Raw genomic sequence first — 27,157 nt, 5'->3', positions numbered from 1 at the left:
ACAGTGGTTAAAATGGAAATAGTGTTATTAAATATTCACCAATTTTTAGCAAAATGTTTAATCTTAAAAAGAGGAAATTTCTCAAAAAATAATATCCCTAAAAGACAATCAGTATACTGCGCACTCAAACCTTTTAATTTTAATTTCTGCCCATTGCGCTGTGTCGAGCGCTTTTATTTTGAAAAACAACCGTACCGGAAAAGATTCCTCATAGGTGCGGATGCAAAGATGGCGGAAGAGGAGAGCCAGTTTGAAGAATTTGAGCAAATAGACTTTTTAAGAGATAGACATGTACGGTTCTTTCAGAGAACATTACAGGTGTTACCTGAGAGATACGCCTCGCTGGAAACAACCAGGTACATTTACTGGAGTGAAACACGCTCCTGTAGTCTATGTGTTTCACTGGAGAACTTGACTAGCATTCAAGCTAGCTGTGCTTCAACCGCTTTGAATGAGCGCTAGTGCTACTTAGCTTAGCGGGCATGCTAACAGCAGTGGTAGTGAAGTTATGGCAGTTTGGCTGTAATAAAACACGAAAGTATAGCAACAGCGGACCGCGACGCCCTGATAAACTAAGTAGGAAACATTAGTAGGTTATATTATATGAATTAGGCTCTTATGAACGTGAACTTCAAGCTAAATGGACTGTTGGGCAGGTTCCTCATTTTGTAAACTTCACAGATAACTCTTCAGTTGGCTCAGCTGCCTGTACAAACTGAAGCTAAACTTAACTATCAGCTAAGTGTTAGCCAGTCAGGTTTTCTTCAAGTGATGTATTTTAATCATCTTATAATGTAATGTGAATTCACTGCCACGGTTTACACTGCCTCTTATTTGATGCATTCTTCTGACCATGCATTCACTCTTGTAGCTTGTGTATGTGTAGTCTTCTTTCCATCAATATTATCTGATTAATAATTAATAAGATTGCTTTCTGCCTCTTTCCAGGTTAACAATCATATTCTTTGCCCTGTCTGGACTGGATGTGCTGGACGCTCTGGATGTGATTGATAGGAACATTATGATTGAGTGGATCTACTCACTACAGGTTCTGCCTACAGAGGACCGTAAGTTTCAGACTTTCTCATTTAACACCTGACTGGAAATAACTTGAGATTACACAGTTATTTTGGAAAGGGTTTGCAATAAAAGTATTCATTGACTAAAGACATAACAAAGGTTCACATGAGGCAGCAAATCATACGCTTGTTCTGTTTATGTGACAATAAGCTTCAAAAAGACACTTTGACATGGTTGTAACACCAATGGTGTAGTGGAGAGTATATGGGGTATACTCCCACTAGGGGTGAGAATCACCAGAGGCCCCACGATAGTGTCTCGATACATAAGTCACGATACAATATAATTGCAATTTTAAGCCTGTTGCGATATGCTGAGTATTGCGATAAAATATATTGCGAATCATTACCCCTTTGCTTAAGATATTTTTAGGGGCATTTTTTTTGCCTTTAATGGACAGGACAATTAAGTGTGAAAGGGGGAGAGAGAGAGGGGATGACATGCAGCAAAGGGCCACAGGCTGGACTCGAACCCAGGATGCTGCGGCAACAGCCTTGTATATAGGGCGCCTGCTCTACCACTAAGCCACCGACACCCCATTACCCCTTTTCAAATGTAAATAATGCCCCCAAAAGTACAAACTTTATCAACATCAACTCTGCTCTCAAATAAAGTAGAATATTTAGTCTGTTGGGGCGGCACGGTGGTGTGGTGGTTAGCACTCTCGCCTCACAGCAAGAGGGTTGCCGGTTCGATCCTGGGCCTGGGAGCCCTTCTGTGCGGAGTTTGCATGTTCTCCCCGTGTCAGCGTGGGTTCTCTCTGGACACTCCGGCTTCCTCCCACAGTCCAAAGACATGCAGGTTAATTGGTAACTCTAAATTGTCCATAGGTGTGAATGTGAGCGTGGATGGTTGTTTGTCTCTATGTGTTAGCCCTGCGATAGTCTGGCGACCTGTCCAGGGTGTACCCTGCTTCTCGCCCGATGTCAGCTGGGATAGGCTCCAGCCCCCCCGCGACCCTCAAGAGGATGAAGCGGTTAGAAGATGAATGAATTTAGTCTGTTCATCTCACTTCACTCATTTTTAATGCAACAAAATGTAGCTAGTAAACTATAAAAGCAGCTGGTTATCATATAGGCTATCATATAGGCTACCATAGGTTTAGCGTGTATATTAATGATTTATATAATAATTGCAATACTATGCTATATTGATTTTTTTTCCCTGCACCGCTAATTCCCACCTATCAGCCATAAAGCCATTGGAGAGCATCCTTCACTTCCTCCTCGGTAACCTACCCATCTATCTAGTACACCCACTTTATCATCTACCACTACACCACTGTGTAACACCAACAAACCTGCACAATTTAAAAGAACATCACAGATAACAAAAATGTCACAGGACTAATTTTCATTGTGGTCCTTTTTGTAGTTTTAGTAGACACTTCCTATTACACTAAAAATGGTGGATTCAACAGTTACATACAACCCTGTCTACACAACTTTTTGTACAGGGACATCATCTTAAAGCCAGAGTTTCAGTTTTGCCTTAAGTGTGACTGGTTTTGTAAATCTTTGTCCTCATTTTGTAAAGCGCTCTTTTACACTACATGTCACGTTCACCCATTCACGCACATAGTCACACACTGGTGGCCAAGGCTACCATACAAGGTGCCACCTGCTACTCAGTAACTGTTCACATGTACTCACACACCGATGGAACAGCCGTCGGGAGCAATTAGGGGTTAAGTATCTTGCCCAAGGATACATTGACATGTGGACTGGAGGAGCTGGGTATTGAACCGCCAATCTTACGATTAATGAACGACCCACTCTACTTCTGAGCCACAGCCACTGGTTTGTGGTTTATTTACTGTTAATTGTTCTAGTCATGGGGACCCATGTGTCTAAAAAGCGCTAATACCCATCTGGCTACTCATTATAACCAGTGTCAGATTTGCTTTGTGCCTGTGAGCCTCTCTGACATGTGGAAGAGGTTAAATAAGTAATTTTGTGTTACACCATCTACTATTTTGTGAGTCTGACAAAATGTTAATTGTATCACTCTAGACATCACAGGGAACCAGTTTATCTGCATGAACTGGTTGGTCCCTTTGCTCTTATGAACTGAAATATAAGACCACTCAGATCAATTTATTTTGGGAGACCTGAGTTTTTACATTGATAGCTTGGGAAGATTACAGAACCAGGATATGATAGCGTAGTCAAAGTGGCTTTAGATTAAGCTGGATACCACAAGCTTCCAACTTAACCTATTCAGGAACACTGACTTTTCTGGCCGAGGATTTTGTTCCAGCACTCCACACACACTTTTCTTAGCACTTTCATGGCCATACCTGCACGCCCTGCATAGCCATCATTGTTGTCGAAGCAACTAAATACATCATGAGCAAGTTGAATGAACCATAATTACATCCAACACACAAGACTTCAAAAATGGTTATTGGACAAACAAATGAATTTCGATTTTTCGGATGTCATGGAGTGAACAATCAGTATTGTTGCAGTGTCATTCTGGCCTGCTGCAGCCAAAGACTAAAGCAAAAAACACTTAAACTGGACAATTTTATCTCTGAGTCAGCTTTCAAGGACTCTATCGTGGACATTTTTCGCTGATACATGAAGCTGTTTCCCGACACACTAATACTTCCTAACCTTTTGTCTGTCTGTTGCTCACAGTTTTCCCACACATATTCTTGTTCTCTTCCTGTTACTGTTTTGCTTTGCCTTGCCTCTTGCCTTATCACTTGTGTGTGTTACTCATATTCTGTTTGTTGTATTGCCTGATAGTGTTAGCTAGCTGCCTGCCGGATGCTTGTGTCCTAGTCTGCATTTCATTAATATTATGCTGATTGTCACACTTAACATTTCTTTTTAAACCCTATCCCTTCCCTTAAGAGGCTTTGCCTTTTTTATATTAATTACTTGACTGGTAAAAGATGGAGTATATGTATCTACTCATACAGAAGTAATCCCTCTCAATCATCACATATGACCTACTAGAAGTGTGTGGCAGTGTATTTTTCTGCGGAGACTCTGGCCACTGCCTGTATTTTCATATTTTCTGTGTTTAGGACAGTTACATTTACCTTTTTAATTACATTTAAGCAGCAGGCTCCCAAGAGGCGCAGTGTTGAAAAAATGCAAACATAGCGAGGCAAAACGGCAAATGATAGTGAATCTATGATTGGCTTTTACTTTCAGTTTTGCTGAGGAGCATGCTTACAAAGAGTAATTGGCAATACTGCGTAGTATATTTTTAAATAAAGGTTACAAATGTTGTTTCAGCTTTTAAGAACCATGGAGGAAAGAAGCAGTCTATGAGAAAACCCTTTGAGGAATGGATACTCGTGTGGTACAGAGATGAGCTTAGAAAAGGTGCAAGACTAATGCTCTTTTTATTGCTCTTATGGGCACACTTGGTGAAGACGATCTTGCATAAATTTCTAAATTTCCAGGGCAGGGAGCTTGAGTGTGTTGGGTGTCCACATCACGAAACAACTTCAAGGAGTTTCATGAGGAAAGAACTGAGGCAGAAATACTTCCTGAAATATCTGAGTTCAATTCTTCTGTTAATGTTATGAAATGTGTGTGTAAGGGACGGATCTGTGGTTTCATCAGGGTGAAGACTTCAGAGGTGTCAAACTTCAAGGCCTGTGAAAATATATATTCATACTGTTTGGATTTTGAAATAGATAGTAGCCTCCACAGGTCCTCCCCACCTCACCTCACCTGTTTCAGCTGTCCCTCTGTTTATCAGGGAGAGTTGATCTCTAAATATTTAATGACTTGTTTTTTTCTGTCTCTTAACAAGCCACTCTGAGCCATCTGTTTAGATGCCCAGTTAGTTCATTATTCAAGACATCAACAGAAATCATGTCGGGATAGCCGAGCTTGATTGGTCTCATTTTCGCTGCTGCCATATGTTTGGGTGTCTGGTTGGGCTTCTGTCATTAGATGTGAGAATAAAGCTTGGGAGGCTTTGAGCTTTCCTGGTGTGTCACTTCTGTCCCTAATATTGCAGGTACCTTCTTCACATCAAAATGTAGTTAGCAGACAGTAGTGTAGACCTTCTCTGCCTTGACTGAATACAGGTTTGAAGAGTAGAAATTCAAGAACAAGTGAGCACAGCACACGATCAGTGTGTTGTAAACCATTTCAATCAGAAATAGAGACACAATTAAGAATACTATTCTCAGAGTAGTTTGGTTCTCATGTGTTGAAACTGACTGTAGCATATTGTGCACTCTTTGCAGCACAATGACGGCATTTTCTTAATTGGTCTCTGCTATATCTAATGTTTCCATCATGGCCAGTAGGTGGCAGCAGCACACTGTTTTTAGCTGTCTGAGCATCCTTGCAGCACCTTGCTGAAGGTCAATACAGACAGACTGAGACCTAGTTTGTGAGAGTAAAAGTAGGGCTGTCTTGTTCCAGTTTCTCTTGCTGTTTACCAGTACTTAATGTTGTCTTACATCTCTACCTTCTCTCCTGTTTTCTCCTCCAGAAGCTAACCTTAGTCGATGTGGGTTTCGAGGATCGTCACATATTGGAATTCCTTACAGCACTAAGGTACTGTTTTTAGACCTGATCCCAAGTTTGACCAAACATTGTGTCTTGTATGTAAAATGTAAAGCATCCTCTCCATTTGTAATAGTCTGAAAATATATTTTGGGTAGACATATTCACTGCTAATGATCCCATATTTTCTCTATTTTCCTATTTGCATTAATCCTTCTCAAAAAATATTAAGCCATTTCAATCATTGCAGCAATCTGTGCATTCACATCAGGTTGTCTGGGCCATTTTCAGTTTTATTAGGATCATCTCTACAGCTGTAGTATTACCAATCATTGCATTAGATATGTTTTTTACATTTGGCTCTACTTATCTATTCCCATGGAGACATAGTTGTGGATGTAACAGCATTGCTAACTCGAGTCATTTCCTCAAAACAGTCTATTTTAGCTGTCTGTGGATTGCAAAATACCTTATCTCTCTGGTGTCTATAAACTGCGTCTTTTTCTCCAGATGTTTATTTTAAGAACTACAGTAATCTCTCTGTTTTTTTCTTCATGTTTCATAGTATTTCATTTTGATATTGTCTTCAGGGTCCAGGTGTGCTGCATCCATATGACAGTGGCCATGTAGCCATGACCTACACTGGACTGTGCTCACTTCTAATACTGGGAGACGACCTGAGCCGGGTTAACAAACAGGCCTGTCTGGCCGGTCTCAGAGCGCTCCAGCTGGAGGACGGCAGGTCAGTGCACACACACGCACTCACACACAATTTTGCACTTACGCTCTGATTTACTCTGGCACTAAAATATACCTGAGGTCATATGAAGAGTAGTAGTGTTAATGCAGACTGACATGAACTCACGTTTAGTCCGACAACAGCAGTTAATTTGTCCACACAAACACTCAGCCACACACCCACAGTGTGTATAGCATGTCTGGCAGATAACACTGTCTGTAGACATAAATTTATCTGAGTTAACCTTTTAGCAATTTAAGCTGATAGGCTTTTTTATTGTATGATATGATTTAAATGCATTCAGCTAATTTTAAACTGTTTAACTCTCTTCTTGTGTCTGTGTATCATCTTGCTTCCAGTTTCTACGCAGTGCCAGAAGGAAGTGAAAATGATATACGGTTTATCTACTGTGCAGCCAGTATCTGTTACATACTGGATGACTGGTCAGGCATGGACATCCAAAAGGCCATCGAGTACATTAGAGGAAGTTTGGTGAGTAGATCTAAAGATGTACAACCCTGATTCCTATAAAGTTGGGACAATGTGTCAAAAGTACAGTGGTGGAAAAAAGTTTTCGGACACCCCATGCATTTGTGAAATATTGCATTAAGAATCACTCTTAGGTCTTCAAGTGCAATTTCTTTTAGTACAGTCACAGCCAAAATACTAAATACATTCTAAAAAAGCCATGAAAAACTTAAAATTGATTGGTTCCATAAAAATACATAAGAAATTTTGAGTATTGGGTCATTTTGGTACCAGTGATGAAGGTCGTTCTTTTTATTAAAAGACACAATTTTTGTTGCCAAGCTTTGTGTCTACATAAAGCCAGCACATCTGAAAGTTCTTCAGACACAAAAATGGCTAAAACAAGGAACCTAACGCAGGAAACATGCCTGAAGATAAAGATTCTCAGCCAGGAAGGGTACAGCTGCCGCCAGATAGCCAGGAAGTGCAGATGCAGTCCTTCAGCAGTTGGATACACTCCAGGAATTGGAAGAAGATTTTGTGGTCAGATGAGTCCAGTTTCCAGCTTTATCTTCCTCCTACTAATGTGAGGGTACGCAGAAGGCCAGGCGAAGCATTATCTCCAGCATGTACAGTACCTACTGTCAAGCATGGTGGAGGCAGTATCATGGTTTGGGGATGCATGAGTGCTGCTGGTGTTGGTCATCTCACTGTCTGTGATGGCACATTGAACTCTACTAAGTATTGTACCATTCTCAAAACCCACATGCTCCCTTCTGCGCGTGCACTGTTCCGTCGAGGTAAAAACTGGATGTTTCAACAAGATAATGCCCCTTGCCACACATCCAAGGCCAGTAGAACTTGGCTGCATTAGCACAGTATCCAGGTCTTAGAGTGGCCAGCTCAATCCCCGGACATGAGCCCCATTGAAAATCTGTGGTGGATTATCAAAAGGTCTGTTTCAAAGCATAAACCAAATAATTTGGAAGAATTAAAAGCAGTAATTCAAGAAGAATGGGACAAGATTACCCCTCAACAGTGTGAAAGGCTCGTGGGGAACATGCCAGCCAGGATTAGAGCTCTACTACGTGCCAGTGGCAGGACTACTAAATATTAATTTAATGATGTGATGGTTTATTTATTTTTTGTTCAGTTTTGAACACATTCTCTGTTATTTGTTGACTTTGATACTGACAATGTTGAGAACTGACATATTGAAACTGTCAAGAATTTAGTTGTTAGTTTTTCTTGTAAACAATAAACAAAAAAATATAATTTGTATTTGTTTGTATCTGTCTAATGCAGCCACACCTTTTGAAACACAAAAAAGATTTTTCCACAAATATTTCATGATAATATTTGAGACTGTGTAAAATTTTAAGGGTGTCCGAAAACTTTTTTCCACCACTGTATATAAAAACAGAATGCAATGATTTGTAAATCCCTTTTGACCTATATTCAATTGAATACAGTACAAGGAAAAGATATCTAATGTTCAAACTGATTAACTTTATTATTTTTTTGTAAATACACACTCATTTTGAATTAGATGCCTGCAACACATTTCGGCAACAAAAGACTAGTAGTAGAATGTAGTACTAGTAGTAGTAGTAGTAGTAGTAGTAGTAGTAGAATGCTCAAAATCACCTATTTTGACCATTTCACAGGTAAACAGGCTAATTGGTAACACATTACAATATCATTATTGGGTATGAAGGGGCATCCTCCAAAGGCTCAGTTGTTCAGGATGGTACGAAGTTCAGCACTTTGTGAAAACCTGTGTGGCCAAATAATCTCACAGTTTAAGAACAAGATTTCGCAACGCAGTTGCAAGGAATTTAGGGATCTCTGGCGGCACTGAGTGTATAAAGGATATTACTGCATGGGCTCAGGAACGCTTTGGAAAACCATTGTCGTTAAACACAGTTTGTCGTTGCATCTACAAATGCAAGTTAAGACTGTACCATGCAAAATGAAAACCATGATCGACTGAGATGGACTGACCCTGCAGGCCTTTACACACCAAGTCCATTTTTTGTCCAAAATTGTCACACGTCTAAAAATAAATACGACCTCATGTTGTGTCAATCATGTTTGCACACTGAGTCCAAAACTTTAGTCTTTCATTAAAATTTTTGGAACCGGTTCAATTTTCGGCGTTTGTCACATCCGTCAGAAGCCTTTAGAGAGTCGTTTGACCAACTCGGATAGCTCACACTCAACGGGTCAGATATTGATATTCAGGTGGATGATGATGAAGAGGAGGAGGATGTGGACCGCACACAAAATGTGGAGGACAGCTCCGCCCCTTCATGCAGCTGCGGTGCCAAATGAAAGACAGGAAGGGAGTGGTGACAGCCAGATAGGTAACTTCAGTGGACAGAGGCAAAGGAGGAAATGTGTCTTTTCATTTGGTCACGTATTGGGACATTTTCACAATGAATAGAAACAATAAAATTTATCGGAACCAGTGTGCAAGGTTTTTGTGCATGACAAATTTTTTTGATGTGTTTAAAAAATGCATCTGAAAAAACTGACTCAGTATGCAAAGACCTTAAAAAGAAAAGTATGCAGTGACGTTTTATTTTAGCCTCTGGGATAAAGAGGAAAAGGACCATCCTGACTTTTACCAAGTTCAAAGCCAGTATCTGTGATGGTATGGGGGTATGTGAGTGCCCCATGGCATCATGGGTAACTTGTATATCTGTGAAAGATACATAAAGGTACATACAGGTTTTAGAGCAACAAAGACTACCATCCAGACAACGTCTTCTTCAGGGACGTCCCTACTAATTATACAGCCTCATTCTGCACGTGTTGCCACAGAGTGGCTTCGTGGTCAAAGAGTGTGGGTACTAGACTGGCCTGCCTGCTGTCCAGACCTGTCTCCCACTGAGCATGTGTGGCAGATTATGAAGCGCAAAATATGATAACAGACTGTTATCAGCCTGTTGTGCAACTAAAGTCGTTGGTCCTCAGTGTTGTTAAAAGAAAAGGTGATCTAACACAGTGGTAAACATGCTGTATGTGCTCCTGTCCAAACTTTGTGTTACAGCCTCAAATTCAGAGTCAGAATGAGTTTATATTTTCTTTTGTAGTTATTATTATATGAAGGAATATGAAGTTTTTGTTACAACCTCTCTCCACCATTCAAAGCAGTGTCTCTGCACAATAATGAGGAGAACAAGCCACCCACCTTCAGTAGGTGGCACTCTGCCTAGAAATGCTTCATTTATAATAAATGCTGAAGGGGTGGTTGAGCAGTGCATCATGGTCTTAAAGCTGCAGCAGAGGTTTTTCCGCCTCACCAGGAGATAAACATGTTCCAATTTTGTGACGTGGCACTGGAGTGATATTTTTGTCGGATGCTGACTGATGTTTTACTCAACCCATACTTTGACCTCAGTGTTAGTTTTTCCGTCAGACGTGGGTCAGACACGTCAAAGCTGTCTGTGGGAGGTATTGTCTTCATGCCCGTCTTCTCAATCTCATGTACAACTGAACTCCCCAGAGTTGAGACATGATCCCATTCACCACTGAACTTCAGCTTATTTTAAGTTGCAGACATTCAACACAAGAGTGTTTCATTACATAGAGTCTTTATTGTGCGCAGGGTGTGTATGACTCTATTTCTCTCTCTCTCTGACACACACACACACACACACACACACACACAGATGGGAGAGAGGCAGGGGGGCGCTCCGTTAATTAGTTAGCAGATAACTGTGATTCATGTCTAAAAGGTATATTTATCCACTGGCCACATGCTGGTGGGTGAATTCCAAAATGTCTCTGGCAATGTGACTAAGTTGTCAGTGATTGCAAGTACACAGAAACCAGCAGATGATAGCTGGGTTTGTGTCAGAGAGCCCTTGAACAGTAGACAAGTTAACCAGCCACACTTAAGTTTCACTTCCATTTGAATGGCGCCGGATATCCATTTACCAACCTTATTGTTATGGTCTGATCAGACCAGACACACAGACGGACAAGGACTCAACCTCGTTAGTTTTTCCCAAGTGACAGCCATCTGTTGTTGAGCCACTGCTTCATTCAGTTGCTTCAAAACTTGTCACAGTTTCAGGAGAAAATTTTTAAAGCACGTGTTAAACCTTATGCCTTTTCGTTCTGTGGACTGAAATAACTTGGTCTCTATGTGTAGTCCCAAAACACAGTCATGGAGCCTGCTCATATTTAGCTGCTCTGTTGAATAAAAAAAAGTTGGTTTAGACAGAAATACAAGTAAAACCAAGCTGACACCATCACCAAAGACCCAAAGGCCTGAACAACATCATTGTACTGTAGCTGGACAACTTGCTAGCTAATACAACTTGGTTTTAGTTGAGTAATTGGATATTATAAAATAATAAAAAAACTGAAAAAACTAAGACCTGGGTTATTTAAATCGTTTTACACATATTCATTTAAAGTAGTGTTTTTCCAGCCTGCTCCTCAGGTCTCGGAGATCTTCTAGACTGTTTCTCTCTTTTTTTTTTTCCTTTTTTTTTGTAATTCTCTTTTTACTGGTTTATAGAAGCAGTATAAAATGTTAACAAAATTCAAAACCGACTGAACATGAAGACTGTAAGCAGAAAAGGAAAAAAGATAAACATAACATAAATAAAAACATAAAAATACAGTGGGGGGCTAAAAGTCACATCACAGGGTTTCTAGTACCTATCAGACAAAGTCAGGTCTAATGTTTGAGACATAAACCAGCCATTTTGTCCAGCTCTCAGTAAAAATGTCCTTCTGGGTTCTCAGGCTGAAAGTCAATCTCTCCATTACATAGATATTATGAACCAAGTCAATCCATTCATCAACACTAGGCATATCTTTTTTCAGCCATTTCTTGGTTAAGGATTTCTTATATGCCACCAATAGTATTCTCAGCAGATACTGATCCTTTTTTCCCATTCGAGTTCCTCCAGACTAATCAGGTACATCAGTTCAAAATTAAAGGGTATTTTGGTCGAGAAAACCATTTCAAGAATGCCATGAATTTTAGTCCAAAAGGGAGCAACCAAAGGGCTGCTAGACTGTGTTTCTCAGTGCGTTCTTGTATCCTTAATGAGATTTATGTAACTTATGACTACTGACACTTGATTGGAAGACAACTAAATACACAAAAGATTAGCATGCCAGTTTAGGATGCCTCCAGTTGTGACTTGACCAGTAAGAACAAATGGTAAGCCTCTCATTTTGAAAAAGACACATCACATTTGAGCAGCTCTGTAGCCTGCACAGCCAGTTAAAACAGCTGTGACTTAAAGCTTTAGCGAGTAACTGATTAGTTGTCAGCTATTAAATTAATCATTAATGAATTTGAGTAATTAATTATGAGTAATTTAAAAATTCTCTTTTCCATTTTCTTAAATTTGTATATTTTCTGGTTTCTTTACTCTTCTATGACAGTCAACTGAATAGCTTTGAGTTGTGGACACATCAAGACATTTAAAGATGTCATCTTGGGCTTTGGGAAACACTGATCAACATTTTTCACAATTTTCTGACATTTTGTAGACCAAGTCAAGAAAATAATCTGTAGTTGCAGCCCCACTGGGATGGCATGTCAGTGTTTGTTTGTGTTGACATCTTTAAATCCAGTTTGAAATTACACCTCACAAATTAATTTTTATATTTTTAAAAGATGTTTTGAATCCACCCATAACATCAATAGAGTAATTCAGCTTAAGTATTTCTCACACCTATTCATGAATTCCATGAAAACATGGAATAAATGTGTGCAGTTAAGTCTCTTCTGGCAGTAATCTCTTTCCACGCTCACATTAGCCTTTCATGACAAATGAAATATTGCTTGTAATTGAATGGCTTTTCTTTGTCCTCCTCACAGTCCTATGACAATGGGTTTGGCCAGGGAGCCGGGCGAGAGTCACATGGTGAGTACGATCATCTTGTAATGGTTCATACTGAGTTACAGATATATCAGAAATGTGAGTGTCATTAGAGGTGGTGGTGTGGAGCGGAAGAGTAAAACTTGACGCACTTGGCAGCCCAGATATAAACGTCTGATTTATGAACATCATCAAGGTTCATATCAGATCAGAACATTTGTGTGTGCGTTGGCGGTGTCGTAGCAGAGGGCATGAAAGTGGCTGATGGGAGTAACTGGTTTAAAGGATTAGCCATTAAAATCCATCTCTGTAGATACATTGTCCTCATTAATCCCTCCCCCACTCAAATTAAACCTTATTATTCTCCCACAAAAGCCTTCATCCTACACACACACACACATACATGCACACACACATTTCAAAGCACTGCTTGGAGCATGTCTATGGTCACCTTTTTGACATGATAAGGCCCCAAGAGCGTGTTTTAGCAGCCTGGGGAGGCTTTTTGTAATGGTTTTCTATGAGTGTGAAGTGTTTTGCTCGCTGCTTTTGCGTTGTGGAGCACCTTATGTTGCATTTTTGTGGGAGTGCTCTGCATGCTTTTAGTTGAAAAAACAGCAAGTGTCAAGACCTGTCTGAACAAATTGTTGCCTCAACAACTTTATAACATTTTACCAACCGTAAGTAGGCCAGACACTTGACGGCAGATCGTCACACTGTCCCCGACTCATCCAAGCGAAGCCCCTGGACCAGCAGGTGGAACTCCCTCTAATTTCTTCTTTTTCTGAGCGTCACATGTACCCACAGATCACCGTTGCCTTGTGTCCAACGGACTGTTTGGGAATAGCCTTTCACCCTCAATCAGAGCAAGTGTCCCTTTTTTATGCAGGTTTTAGGGAACAGATCTCAGTCAATCTTAAAGGAGCTATATGTAAGAAATCTAAAGCAAATAGTCATAAAATCCTCCTAATATGTCACAGAGACTAAGGAATAATGTTCATATAACATACTGATCTCACCGACAACAATAGTACAGCCAGAATATTTGCATTTAAAAAAAAATTTTACGGTCTGCAAATCATGTTTATGTTTTGAATTTGTGTTGTGGCCTGTTGCGCCACCCACCGCCGTCTACCAGTCACGCAGTCAGTAGAGTTTCAGCATCAGTTACAGTTACGACTGAGCTACAGCAGCACGGCAAGCAGCATTAGCAGTGTCCCGGTACATAGCATTAGCAGCCGGCTCCTCATGAGCTGTATCCCGGCAGCAGCGTTAGCAGCAGAGAAGCCGGACTTGCTCGAACGGTCCGCTGGAAAACCGAAGATCAAGGATGCGGTGACACGGCCCTGCCACGGCAGCCGCCAATGGGCAAATAAATCAGTCTCCAGCGTGCCGCTGTCCAGCAACCTTGAATATGTAGGGGAGGGGGGGCGGACACGACTCGCGGCAGTATTTTGAATTTGAGTGCAGTAACTGTTTTGGCCACATTCTTACATACAGCGCCTTTAAGTGCTATATTGTAGGCATTTGGACTTGCTTGAGGTTTTTTTAAAGATGTTTCACCTCTCATCTTAGAGGCTTCTTCAGTTCTAACGGACTGGTGTGGAGTCGCAGGCTTTAAACTAGTCTGTCAGAACTGAAAAAGGATGTCCAGTCAAGCAAGTCCAGTTGCCTACGATATAGCGCTTAAGATTACCATGACCTGGATGATTGAGAATCTTCACCAACATCTGTGAGTTTACTTCACTGCAAAATAGCGGTCAGGCTAAGGACAGGTCATTCAGTGGTTTCCTTGCAACAATTTAAAAAAAGACACAGCATGCTGCAAAAACTGTCTGATTGGAACAGGCTTCAACCAAAAATAGGCAGTGTGGTACGCCTTGCGTTTTGCAACCTGCAAAATGGGCTCCGTCTGATCGGGGCCTAAAGATAGTATTCTCTGTAAACATTGTGACAGACTGCGTGAATTAAATCTATGGAAATAAAACAGGGGCAGATCCTAGTGCATCTTGGTAATTTCCCTGTTGCGATAAATTAAACTCATATGATTACAGCTTTCATTGAGACTCGGCTCTCTACTGCAAACCAGCCAACTGTCTGTCTGAGAGTTGATTACACATCAGTAGAGATACACAGAAGATGCTCATTACCCATCCACCCTTAAAGTGTGTGTTTGTTCAGCATCAAGACCTCCCACACTGTGTGCTTTAAATTTACACACACTCTTACACTGCTTTTTTAGATAATTGTGTTTGAGCCTCTGTGTTCAACCTGAAACATGGTATTTCAGAAACTGTGTGCCAGGGTGATACATTAACTCTCTCTCTCTATGTGTGTATGTATTCAGTGTGGTCGGCTTTTATCTCACTGCATCCTTTATAATTCCAGTATTTTCTTCTTCTTTAGACTATGTATTCTTGTTTTCTGAACTCTCATTTTTCAATTAAATTCACTTGGAAAAAGTCCCTTTTTTTATTATTTCCATTTTGTTATAAAGCACATGACAGTCCCAAGCCTACTGTTAGAGTAAATTGTCTTGGATTCCCCACAGTTGTTTGATTCAGATTTATGTTCATGCCCCCTGATCTTCCTGTGCCTCCAGCAGATAGTGAGCCAGACATGTTTGATTAGAGGCGAGTGTAACACGTTGGCAGATTTACAGCCCTGACCCGCACACTTCACCTCACCTTTTCTTTGTTTCACTGCATCACACATGAACACACACAAACACAGATAAGCAGTTAAAGATGGTGGTGATGTTTAGGGATGAGTTAAAGGCATGAATGAAAGCAGTTGACAGTAGGGTTGTAGAAAGTGATGGATAGCTGTTGCTTGTGGCTGCACTGATAACAGCCTGTCATCAATCTGTGAATGCACTCGTGTTTGTATGACTTGAGCTGTAAAGAAACTTTGCCTTCAGTCCCTAGCTGGGTCTCCATTCAGGGGCTGCAGCCTTCGAAGGCTGCATTTGAAGACCAGTTGCATTTCATCGCGCATTGCGACCAAGGCTTTCCTATTTCGAAGGCTCCTTCTAATTCGGCCTAGAAATGCAGCCTTCTCTCCCAGAATTTGGAGGATGCAAAAGATGAATCCTCTGTGGCCCAGCCCGTCCCAAGATGCATTGCGCGCTGGTGACAGTTATACATTAAGTTAACGAACATTTGTTAACTAGCTAATGGTTAACTGTTGTTAACATTACTATTAGCTAAAAGCACACAGCTTAAACAATCTTAATTTAATAAGTCGACCTGAAAATGGTCCATCAGCCTGAAATATGTAACAGTGGTGTCTCCCACGGTGAATCATCTCCTCAAGTATTAAATAAAAACACATACTGTAGATAACATTAATCTCTTGGTCCATGATTTAGGGCTAACTAACTTACTAGCTTACTCCATCTTTCGTCAAGCACAGTTGGTTGCTAGGTAACAGGAATGCCAAACTGACCAGACCGTCCCATTTCAGAGACCGTTCAGTTTGGACGATGCGGTCAAAGGTCAAAGGATGTGGCCGATGTCTACCGTGAAGACCACGTCCCTTAAGGGCCGCAGCCCCTGAATTGAGACATAGCTCCTGTGTGATGCATCTTTATTCCACTCAGAAGTTTCCAGTTATTGTGCCGAAAAGTATAAAAGTGCAGCCATTGCACCCATTTTCCTTATGACCACACATTTCATTATACTCGGACGAAACTTAAAGGAACAGTTTATATTTCCTATTACCTGTAGTGCTATTTATCCATCTTGATTGTTTGTTGTGAGTTGCCAAGTGTCAGAGATCTCTGCCATAGTTGTTGTGTGCAGTTTCATATAGAAACAGTTTTCTTTCTACCAAACTACACCTGCCAACCGTATCATCGTGCAAATAACCCAAGGATCTACTCATGGACGAGAGTCTTCCTTGGCTGAGCTGTAACGTTAGCTAGCTCAGTGGTGTTAGATGAGCTGGCAATAGCTGCATGCTTCACGTTTGTACTGTAATACAGTTGGCGGGTGTAGTTTGGTAGAAATGTAATGTATTTTTTTGTTTGTTTCGCGCTTTGAGCACCACAAGCTGAGTGCTGTCTAGTTCCATTATCTCCAACATTCAGCAACTATCTAGATTAATAAATAGCACTGCAGGCAAGAGGAAAAATATGTTATTTAGATTTTTAGGTGAACTATCCCTTTAACAGAGCTCCACATTGTGATCATTTCCAAGGAAAGGTGGAAAGTAAGCTGCATGCTATCAAATATTTGGCAGTAAAAGAGCTCACACGCAGACACGCCCTCTGTTTCCCCTGCAGTGCCCTGTAATCATCTTGTTGTCTGTCATCAGAACATGTTAGGGTGAACCACTGGAACCGCTTCTCAATTTTAATAAATTGTCAGAAATCAGTAGTCTCATTTATTTGGATTCACTGGTGTTATGAATTGTTTCCACTCACTAAATGTGTCTCATGCACCTGCCTGTCTGTGTGTCCAGGTGGCTGGACGTACTGTGCCATAGCCTCTCTGTGTCTGATGGGACGACTGGAGGAGGCGCTGAGTCAGCGGGAGCTGGACAGGATCCGACGCTGGTGTATCATGAGGCAGCAGAGCGGCTTCCACGGGCGCCCCAACAAACCTGTAGACACATGCTACTCCTTTTGGGTGGGAGCTACGTTGGAGGTACAGACTGGTGTAACAGGCACATATTCACATATTCACTCCTGCATGTGTTAACATGTTAAGTGCATTTCAGTATCAGTATTACCCTGATTTTTCTGCACTTTTGCCACCATTTTCTCCTCATAGAGAAGTTGCAAAGTCCACAGGCATGCTGAAAATAAGATGGGGCATTTTTTAAATAGCACTGTTGAAACAACTGGGTTAATCCCCCACGCCCACACACACACACACACACACACACACACACACACACACACACACACAATCCAAAAAGAACTTGTGAGCAAACCTTTCAGCATTTGGGTCATAACTATGCCAGAGGTACATACATGCACACACATGGTCCAGAAAAGTGTGAGCTAAATTGCAACTAGCTATGAGTAAGTCAGAGATACAGCCACACACACACACACACACACACACACTCATAAACAAACACGATGCAGGAAAACTGTGAATTTCTGGGTCAAATCTGTGCCAGAGGGACAATTGCACACATGCAAACAAAATATTTGTATAAGGCAGAAGTTGCAGTATGGAAAACATTAAGGCTTGATGTTTCCTCCACTAGTATCTTTATCCATGGAGATGTCAGTAGGCCACCTGAAATTAAATGCAACTAGTAGAAAAGCGCAGTCAGTAGAGTGCAGATGCTGATGGCAGCCACTCTGAAAAATCTTGCCGTAGATGCTGCACAGTGCTTTTCAGAAGCGCCCCACAAGCTAATAAAAATAAGCCTTGTTTATTTGTAATGGCGCCACGGCACACCGCACAGAGCAGATTGAGTTCTGCTTACAGGCACTGTAATGTGAACTATAGATACAATATAAGCATGAGGATGAACGTATTTTAATAACTAAAACAGCCGCAGTTTTTTTTTTATCCATGTCCTTTATAACTGTACTTCTAACGGTATTAACCTTGTCTGTAGGCTAAAGCACAACAAAGCATGAAATAACAACTATAAACAACTTAAAATAGACAAAAACAGAAACCATTTAACCACATAGCCTGGGTACTTACTTACGGTACAAGCACAAATATCAAGGAAAAAATGACCAAATCAACAAAGTATGCAAGTCTGCAAAATCGGCTTGGCAAATCGATCCCCTTCTGACAAGCTAGGTAGAACGCCGTGTAACAGATGAAACACAACTGGGAGATACTATGGAGAGCTGCTGTGTTTGTTAGGCTGAATCCAAATGTCCACATTTCACTGCACATGCAGACTCGCGGATTTTGTGGGCACGCTCTGGGGAAGTCTGGGAGTGCTGAGGGCTGTCCAAATCCACAGTTCAACCAGTCCACAAGGGACCTAGAGCGGACTTTCTATAGACTTCCAGAGAGTCCGCTTTGGGTGCAGACTTGAGCAGACTTCACTGATTTAATAACCCACAATTCATTAATAATAATGATAATAAATTTTATTTGTAACGCACTTTATATTTAACGAAAAATCTCAAAGTGCTACAACAGCAAGAAAAGAAAAAATAAGTTAAAACAAGAGTTAAAAGCAGTTATCAAAGTAACAGGAGCAAAAGATTACAGATTAAAAGATTTTTGCAATATGGATTTGACTTTGTGTTTATTTCAATTACCGAAAAAAACGTAGGAATGTGTAAAATAGTAACTAATAGTTAGGCCTATAAAATGCTCCTTGAATTGTGTAGGCCAGAAAAAATATTTAACCACATCATGATACAGAAATTTGAGGAATGAAAATGCATTTTATTATTGCGGCCTATCAGGCTGTGCAGTGTAATAGGCTGAAAAATTGTCCGAAAAACAAGGTCTACTCATGTAAGTAATTTCTGTTGTTGAATGTGTGTAGCCTATTATCTAGAGATGTATGATTACATTTTTGTTCAGTCACAAAAAAGGCTTATTATGGGATCTATATCTTGTTATCTGCGGGGAAGGGTGATAGGCACAATTCATTAACTTATATGACATATATATGAACAGGACAGCAGTGATGGTTGAACATTTCCCTGGCAACAAGGAAAACAGTCTTGTGCGCTGTCTATCAGCTGCCTGTAGTCTCTGCCCTCGCAGACTTTGCGTAATGATAGTAAATTTGTCACACTAAGTACAGCTGAAGTCAGTGAGGGCTCAGTCTCCAAGTCCAGAGGGTGGACATTTGGATTCAGCCATAGAGTTGTCCCTCCTGTCTCTCCTACAGTCAAGTTGATGGTGGAAATAAGAAAAAATGTACATGTATTCATCTCATATTGTGCCTAACTTCAGTGGTTCATAACATATCGGGTATGGAATTAATCTGCAGATGCTTTGGTTCAAAATGCTTTTTTATGGATGTCAGTTTTTGAACCACAATGAAAGCCAAAATGTGGCCTACAGCAGACGGTTAAACTTGTTTTTAGTTGAGCCAATTTGCAGAAAGCTTGCAGCCCCTACCAGCCGGTCAAGACGAGTGAGGAATCGGCAGTCAATAGCAGTATAAAACAGGTTTTGTGAATCACTGCAACCATGAGAGGTCCTTGAGCGTATAGTCAAATTTGCATGCAAAATGTTAGGCTGATTGGTCCAGTAGTATGTGAGATTAGTTGGACAGATACACAAATGCGCACACGACCAAAGATATCATGCCCTCCAAACGTATGACATGACCATTATCTATAAGAACAACATACTCTGCATCTTTGGAATTGAAAATGTATTTTAAACTGTAGAAACAACCAGGTGGAAATCATTAACATCTCTCTGATTTATATTATTTACTTTTTATGTTTGCTCCCAAATCTCCTGGTAAAACTTGTCTCATTCCTCTCGTTTTCTCTCACACTTTTCCCCCACCCACCCTCTCTCCTGTCCCAGCTGTTAGACGTGTTCCAGTATACAAACTTTGACAAGAACAGGAGCTTCATCCTGTCCACGCAGGATCGGTTGGTGGGGGGATTCGCCAAGTGGCCAGACAGCCATCCAGGTAAATGATTTAACTTGCAGAGGTTGCTATTTCAGTAACATCTCACAGTCATCGGATAGAGTGCACATAAAACAGACACTAGAGGAAAGCCAGTCACAGAATACTGCCATGGCTGCTTATATGGGTCTTGTGTCAGTGTTGCTGTTTTTGTGTCTGTAGAGGGATGTCTGTCAAAGTAAGAGTGACACAAATCAGACGAAGCTTTATACTGCTGTTAAGGAAATAGCAGTTTAACGTTCATGTAGGATAAACGAACAGAACACAAATAGACTATATAGAGGTTGCTGTTCATATTGTTGCTAGCTCAAAAGATCTTGCATCAAGTACAAAAAGATGATGAAACTAAGCAGTTTCAATTTCTTTTTTCTCCGTTTCGGCTGAGCAGTTTCCACCCTGCCCTCCACAGGTGCAGAGAGGTCAGGGTGGAGTTGTGGTTGGCAGTTTTACTTGAGATCAATGGAAAAGCTCTTGTAATCCTAAACTTCAATGCTGCACATACTTGTGTGCGTATGTGTTCTTGTGTTCTTGCTCGCCCTTGTAATGTGTTATTGATGAGGCGATTGTTCATATGTAGCCCGGGGACACAGGAGATCGAGCTCCTCACGTTACAGGAACAAGGCAGGGAAGATAGGCTGGAAGAAACAATGAGGCAAAACAGACGCTGTATTGACAAAGCCTCGTAAATATTACTGAACAAAAGAGAGTTTTAGAGAATAAAAGGGAGTATTTTGCAGCATGGGCACAGATAGCATTGGACTTGGACGTACTTAAACAGTACAGTCATCATGCACAGTCACTGATGGACAGGATCTGGTGTGGGAAGATAGGAAATTCACAATAATGGAACAAAAGAAGGTGCTCTGTATTTGTCAAGCAGTTCTGAACCTAACAAAGCCAAATGTCCTTTGAACACAACTGGTTCTGTCCTCAGACGCTCTTTGAGGAGGAATTTAGGTCATCGTCAGCAGTTTTAGGAACAGGTAGTAATAGTTAGCGACAGGTTGGTTTAAATTTTAGCCCAAACTGATTGAATTGAGTCTCAGTTAAAATGTCTGTTGTCATGAACCCAATGAACAGATCCACTGCCCAAGTGATGGACCACAGATCAAGAATTTGCTGTTGCCACCGCCCTTGTAAGGAGTCACGTATTGATTAGTTTGAAAGGTTTCTATGTTGACAATCCATTCTCTGATTGGGCAGTATGATTTACGGTATGTGATGCTGCATGCACAACTCATGTCTCTGTTTTGGCAGACAGTTTTTGTTGAAGTAGTCTCTGCCCACTGAACAGCACAGCAGGGCTCATTGCTTGACAGAATTGACAGTACTGCCAAAACTACACGGAGGAAAGCCTGGTCCTTGTTGTATCTGAGTCTCTCTGCCTTTGTAACCTCAACAGCAGATAGTTATCATGATCGAAATGTAGCAGGAGGCAGCTGGGCAACCCCTCTAAAATCCTAAAACCCCACTTTTTATAGTACCTGCTCAACACCAATAATTTTGCATGTCAATATGTTTTTGAACAGTGTTTTTTGTCCTGAGTACTTTCTAATACCAGATCCACTTTCTCTGTTTTTACCTTTTATGATAAAAGTCCTTGACATATACACTGTGTAGCTGTTTATCAGAGGGAACTCATATTCACTCAGAGCGATTTGCAAAAGAGAAACTCAATAAAATAGCTGACTGCCAGGCAAAGCTTAAGGTCAAGAGGGTCTCAGTAGCTGTCACAAATTGGCTTTGCTGTAAGCCTGGTCACCTCAAAATCTTTTATTTAACAAGTGTTGCAACAGTCGCAAATTTGAATGACTGCTGGTATGACTAGTTTTGACACGAAATATTAGCAGGCGAGCATTTTGCATATTTGTATTGATTATTTATCACGGCCCTGTGTGTAAAGGGAGTATAGTGGAGCATTTAGCCGCCAAAGTGCCAGATGTTCTTCCCGGGAGTTGGTGGCGACCAAAAACAGAGCAAAAAGAGAGTGAATATTGGACTTTCATTCCCTAGGTAGCCAAAAACACGTTTCCAAATGAATAATTATGTTGCTATGTAACTGCAGGATGTGTAGATAAGATCACCTTATCAACTAAAGAGGTGATGATATGTCAGTGTTGTGTTTACAGCTTATTTACTGCTGCTCCAGTGGCTAAAAAAAGTTATTACAGGTTTAGAAAATGCCATGTTACATTATTATCATCCATAATATCATAAGTATGATGGTCCTGTTTCAATGCAGAATTTGGAAAAATCCAACTTACCTGTGATCTCAAGTCCAGCAGATCTGGCGGCCACAAAGTGGCACCAGCCCATTACTGTGTATCACACACCCTCTTCAGCTAGAATGGTTGACTCTGTCAATACGACGTGAGGTTGCACATGGGTTAGGACTTAGTGTTCTCATCAAAATTATAAGACAAATCCCATTTCACTGAGGTGCTGCTGGGCAATAATTCAATAATATTGTTTACCACCCTTTAGGGGAATAACATTGTGGATTTACCTTGTTAATGTTCAGCAAATCTTTATTTTTCACATTACTTATTTGGAACCTAGCTGTAATCAAAAATAAATTTGATTACAATATCACAGTAGGGTATATAAATCTAAATAGAAAAACATTCTCTTTAATCAGACCTTGGACTAATTTAGACATTCTCCTCCTCCTTCTTTACAACCTTGACTTTGAATCCATATGAATCCTGATTGATGCAGCTAATGTTGCTTTGATTGATTTAGATGTCTGTGTCCAATCATCTGTCATTTAATTATAATTCAATTACTGGTCCATTAACTGGTCTGTGCAGCTTTTACTTTGGTCCCAGGAGAGAGAAAAGGCCATGGGGTCAACATGTATGCATTATTTATATCCCCTTAAAGGAGCAGTACAACACAAACAATAATGGTGTTTTTTAATGGGAAATTTGGTAAGGTTGTTTTATTGATTCAGTAATGGGAAGCATGGTGACAAACACTATCGCCTTCTTGGCTCTGAGCAAGTATACAGACCTGTCACATGCAGGTGCCTCTGCAGTAATACATGTTACCATCTCTGACCTAGTTTCTCCCTTTTCTTTTCTTTCACTCTCTCATCCCTCACCACGCTCCCCATTTTTTCCCCTCTCCCCCTTTCTCTCTCTCCAAATCCTGTCCGCCAGATCCTCTCCATGCCTACTTAGGGCTGTGTGGATTGTCTCTGATCGGAGAGCCCAATCTGAGGAAGGTCCACCCAGCTCTTAACATCACCCAGAGAGCCTTTCAGCACGTCCAGCAGCTGCAGCAGACATGGAGGGACAGCACTGGCAGCTGTAGCAGACAGCACTGACAGCAGGATGATCCACGACTCTGTCTGTGAACAGGTTCAGTAATCAGGAGCATCTAACAGTAGCCAGTTAAAGGCCACTGGACTTCTGCTGTGTGTCTTGAAGACATTTGGCCGCTCATTTGAGAGGCCTCCTCATTTCAGGAAACGGGAAGGTTTTTAAGACCCCAGTTACACTTTAGTAACTTCGGGGCGCTCATTTTAAGTCCATGGAAAGTGACTTTTCTGTTAAGCAGTATACGCCATGCTTTTCTTTTGCTGCCTTTTTATTATTAGAGCGTAGCAAGCAACAATGTGCTTTGTGGTTTGTGGGGATAAAAATATGTGCCAGAAAGTAAAATCTGAGTCACTGGAGACTCGAAGAAATGCCAGATGCCTCGATTTTGCAAACTTCTTAGATGATGCAGTTTTAGGAGCTTCCTACTCCTCACCATAGTCAACAGCACAATCTGCTGTAACCTTTCCTAGCCAAGGATGAACTCATTTACTTCACAGTGACTGAAACATCCTCAAAGTGAACAATATTCGCTGAGACCTCAAGGAGGGCTTAAATTGTGTCTTTAAATGGTTCTGGAGTAACTGGTGGCCTCAGTAGCTGAATATTTTTGAGTTAGCTGGTGTTATTTTATGTGAATTGATGATACATGAGTTTGCTACCACTGAAATGTGTCTCCTGTATTTTACACAAACATAGCAAATAAGTCCCTTGTGTTTGTTCACAAACCAATATAAGCCCAGTTGTCATTTGGGGGGCAAAATTTTAAGACTGTAGAGATGAAATCACTTGTTTCTTTTTGATTACTATTCCTACATTCTGAGACAAAAGCACCACCAGGCTCTAAGCTCCCTGTACAGTATTCTTTGCCTCTCTGCCCCTCTAACATCTCCATCCTCCACCTCCAGAGCCTAAAGCTCTCCAGTCCCACTGGTCATACCAGCCGGGCAGGTAAACTCTCCCATGTTTCTCGCTTCAGCTCCTCGCAGTTTCACCACTGCAGGCTTTTTTTAGTGATCAGGAGAAATTTAAATGATAATAAAAATGCTCATGGAAAAGGCATCTAAGAGCCAACAACCACCTCAAGAGGAAATCAATGAGTTAAGAAAAAAAAATCAAAAACTGGTAGAAAGAAGAGCTACAGGCCTGATCATTTCAGATCACAGAAAATATAATTTATTGTTCACATTTTCCCTGAAGCTAACAGCAAAATAGTTGGAGCCTCTTAAGGGAATCCCAGCATCTCCTGACTCCTGGACCCTAAACTGATCTGAACTGCCCCGCTCCACCAGCTTCCACACTCCCTGCAAGGCACTAGCCCGCCTGAAATCAATATGAGAAAGACGAGACAGTGGCATCATAACTTCGGGAAATTTATTCTTTTGAACAGAGGTGGGAATTGGCGGTATTTTTGGAACAAACAGGAAGCAGGGCAAAAACAAAGAACAATACACATGAGCAGAATGTGCCACAGAGTGTCAGGTTACAGAAACAGCTTTTGTCTAACACATTGCATCCCTTTGAGGCAAAAATGCCACTTCTGACTTCCCAGTCTTCTTGCCCATCTTGAGCTGAGCTATAAATTGGAAATTTATAGTTGTGAATCCCAATAAGATCCTAACATAGTGACACACTAGAATTCTGAGTTGTGCCGTTCCTCTTGCCTTTTAACACAAAAATTGCTCCTGATTCCCAGCAAATGTAATTTCCAGCTTCACAGGTTCCTCCAGCCTCCCTGCTGAAGCCCCACCCTTTTTTTTATTAGACTGCTGTCACAGCAAACACCTGCTCCCTGAGATGACAAGTGAGGAGGAGACAATATCACAGCAGGTCAGAAATACAGCGGCCACATGTCACCTGCGGGAGTCCGCTGTGTGTAGCACCAGTTCTGGCTGGATATGAAAACACAATATCACCTCTGTGGTTTTCCTTCCACTATCTAAATGAAGCTGTGCCTGGCCTCTTCTCCCTTCCTGCCAAGTCGCCCTGTTTTTCAGATGTAGAAAACAGAGCAGGCAGACAGAGGAGGAGAGAAGGAGAGAAGAGGGGAGAAGAGGTGAATAAATAAATAATTTGACACATCTATTATTAAAAGTAAACTGACGGAGGCTGGAATCTCCTCTTTGAACCCCCCAAGCTAACCCCCACTGCTGTATAGCCTTATTTTGGTGCAAAATCAATCTCTCTCTAGCCAACTGCGTCTTGTGTTGCTGTGTTGTTTGATGTTACTCTTTGCCTAAGACAGTAGGCTTTGCTACAGTTGCTTTTGCCGACTTCTCCTGCCATTTTTTTTTTTTTTTTTTTTTTTAAACAAATATTTTGTTAGTAAACATTAGATATTTTTAAGAATTTCACTTTTGGCTTATGACTTCCATTGCTGCTGAATTGAGCCTCAAACACACAAATAATATTATAGTACAAGCTTTTGATTTATTCACCTTATAATATTCTGGTATTTGTCTTTTTTTTTTTTTTGGTTATTTAGTTATGAAATGCTCTAAATCTGAGTGGTCCTGAGTCAGTAATGCACTGTAAGAGAACAGCCATGTGTACCATGCATCCTCTCAAGTGACTTCTACTACTTTACTACCCTCCTCCAGCTGGGTTCTGTCCTTAGTGTACATAGGCCAAGTCACATGGCAAGACCACGCTCTCAAACTTGACTCTGAAATGTGCCTCACGTAGCATTGTTCTGGGTCACCGCTCTCTGAATGCTCTCTTCTTCCGTTGTCTGATTTCGCTACATGTCCAGCATGCTTAAATTGGGTTTAGCTTGGCTGTTTGTCCCAAGGAAGGCTCTGAATATACACGTGTTCTCCGGAGGGATGGAGGAAAGGTGTATCCTAAATCCTAGTGAACGTTTAGGAAGTGGAACACCTACTCTGTAAACATTTTCCTCCTCCGCTCTTTGTAGCGTTCACTTATCCAATCAGACAGAAGCTGACTGGCAGAGATCATTTTACCAGAATCTGACTTTGTCCCTTCATGTCTGATCGATAACGCATTTCTAGAAGGAGGGAAGAATTCATTGAGATGGAACCCACATATGCTTACTCGACTTAAAAAAGGATGAAAGATTGGATGAATGGATTTGCCACTTAAAGGAGTTGTTAAATTGCGTCAGCTTTTTGCTACATCACGCTGCAGTCCGTGCTCTCAGTCCCACAGCATGTAAAGAGGGGACCGAGGCTTTGCGCTTTTAAGACGTCTGCAGTATTCGGATCGTCTCGAGATGTCATGTCAAGTCTTCTGAGATGCAGCCAAAATGCCACACATGGTCAACCTTGAACCCTTGCTCTGTCATCAACTAATATACATAATGTAATAATAAATAATGTAACAATAAATGTAATGGAATTTATTTTTTCTATGCTTTGTAGAGATATTGAGTGTAGATAAATATGTAAATGTCTATAAATATGTGACTTCTATTGTGTAAGTGCTCAAGATGAAAAAATGTTTACAGCTACATCAGTGAGACGGTTTAAGGAATTGGATATGCAAATGTTGATATGTGATGTATTATAATACTTCAGCTTTGAATTTGAGGACAGTGATGTCCATTCTAGCTTGGCGGTGCATATTGTATTTATGATGAATAAAAACAAGTACTAACTTTTA

At 41.0% G+C, this 27,157-nt stretch overlaps 1 protein-coding gene across 1 annotated transcript; it reads left to right on the top strand.

The window, feature by feature from the left end:
* Positions 1–191: 191 nt before the first annotated feature.
* pggt1b (protein geranylgeranyltransferase type I, beta subunit) lies at positions 192–27,157 on the top strand. Its single transcript, XM_033620469.2, has 9 exons — positions 192–356; positions 949–1,067; positions 5,551–5,615; positions 6,155–6,306; positions 6,663–6,795; positions 12,626–12,671; positions 17,091–17,275; positions 20,111–20,219; positions 23,378–27,157. Exons 1-9 carry the CDS (start codon positions 229–231, stop codon positions 23,542–23,544), a joined length of 1,104 nt encoding a protein of 367 aa, XP_033476360.2. The 5' UTR covers positions 192–228; the 3' UTR covers positions 23,545–27,157.

The sequence above is a fragment of the Epinephelus lanceolatus genome, chromosome 9 (genome assembly GCF_041903045.1).
Source record: "Epinephelus lanceolatus isolate andai-2023 chromosome 9, ASM4190304v1, whole genome shotgun sequence".
NCBI lineage: Eukaryota > Metazoa > Chordata > Actinopteri > Perciformes > Serranidae > Epinephelus > Epinephelus lanceolatus.
This window is presented reverse-complemented; position numbering and strand designations above follow the sequence as displayed.

What these genes read in the sequence shown, in the direction of transcription:
- pggt1b (XM_033620469.2), top strand. Translation starts at nt 229, where the DNA reads ATGGCGGAAGAGGAGAGCCAGTTTGAAGAATTTGAGCAAATAGACTTT. An exon ending in GCCTCGCTGGAAACAACCAG is followed by an intron (nt 357 to 948) that starts GTACATTTACTG and finishes GCCTCTTTCCAG; the next exon opens with GTTAACAATCATATTCTTTG. An exon ending in GTGGCCAGACAGCCATCCAG is followed by an intron (nt 20,220 to 23,377) that starts GTAAATGATTTA and finishes CCTGTCCGCCAG; the next exon opens with ATCCTCTCCATGCCTACTTA.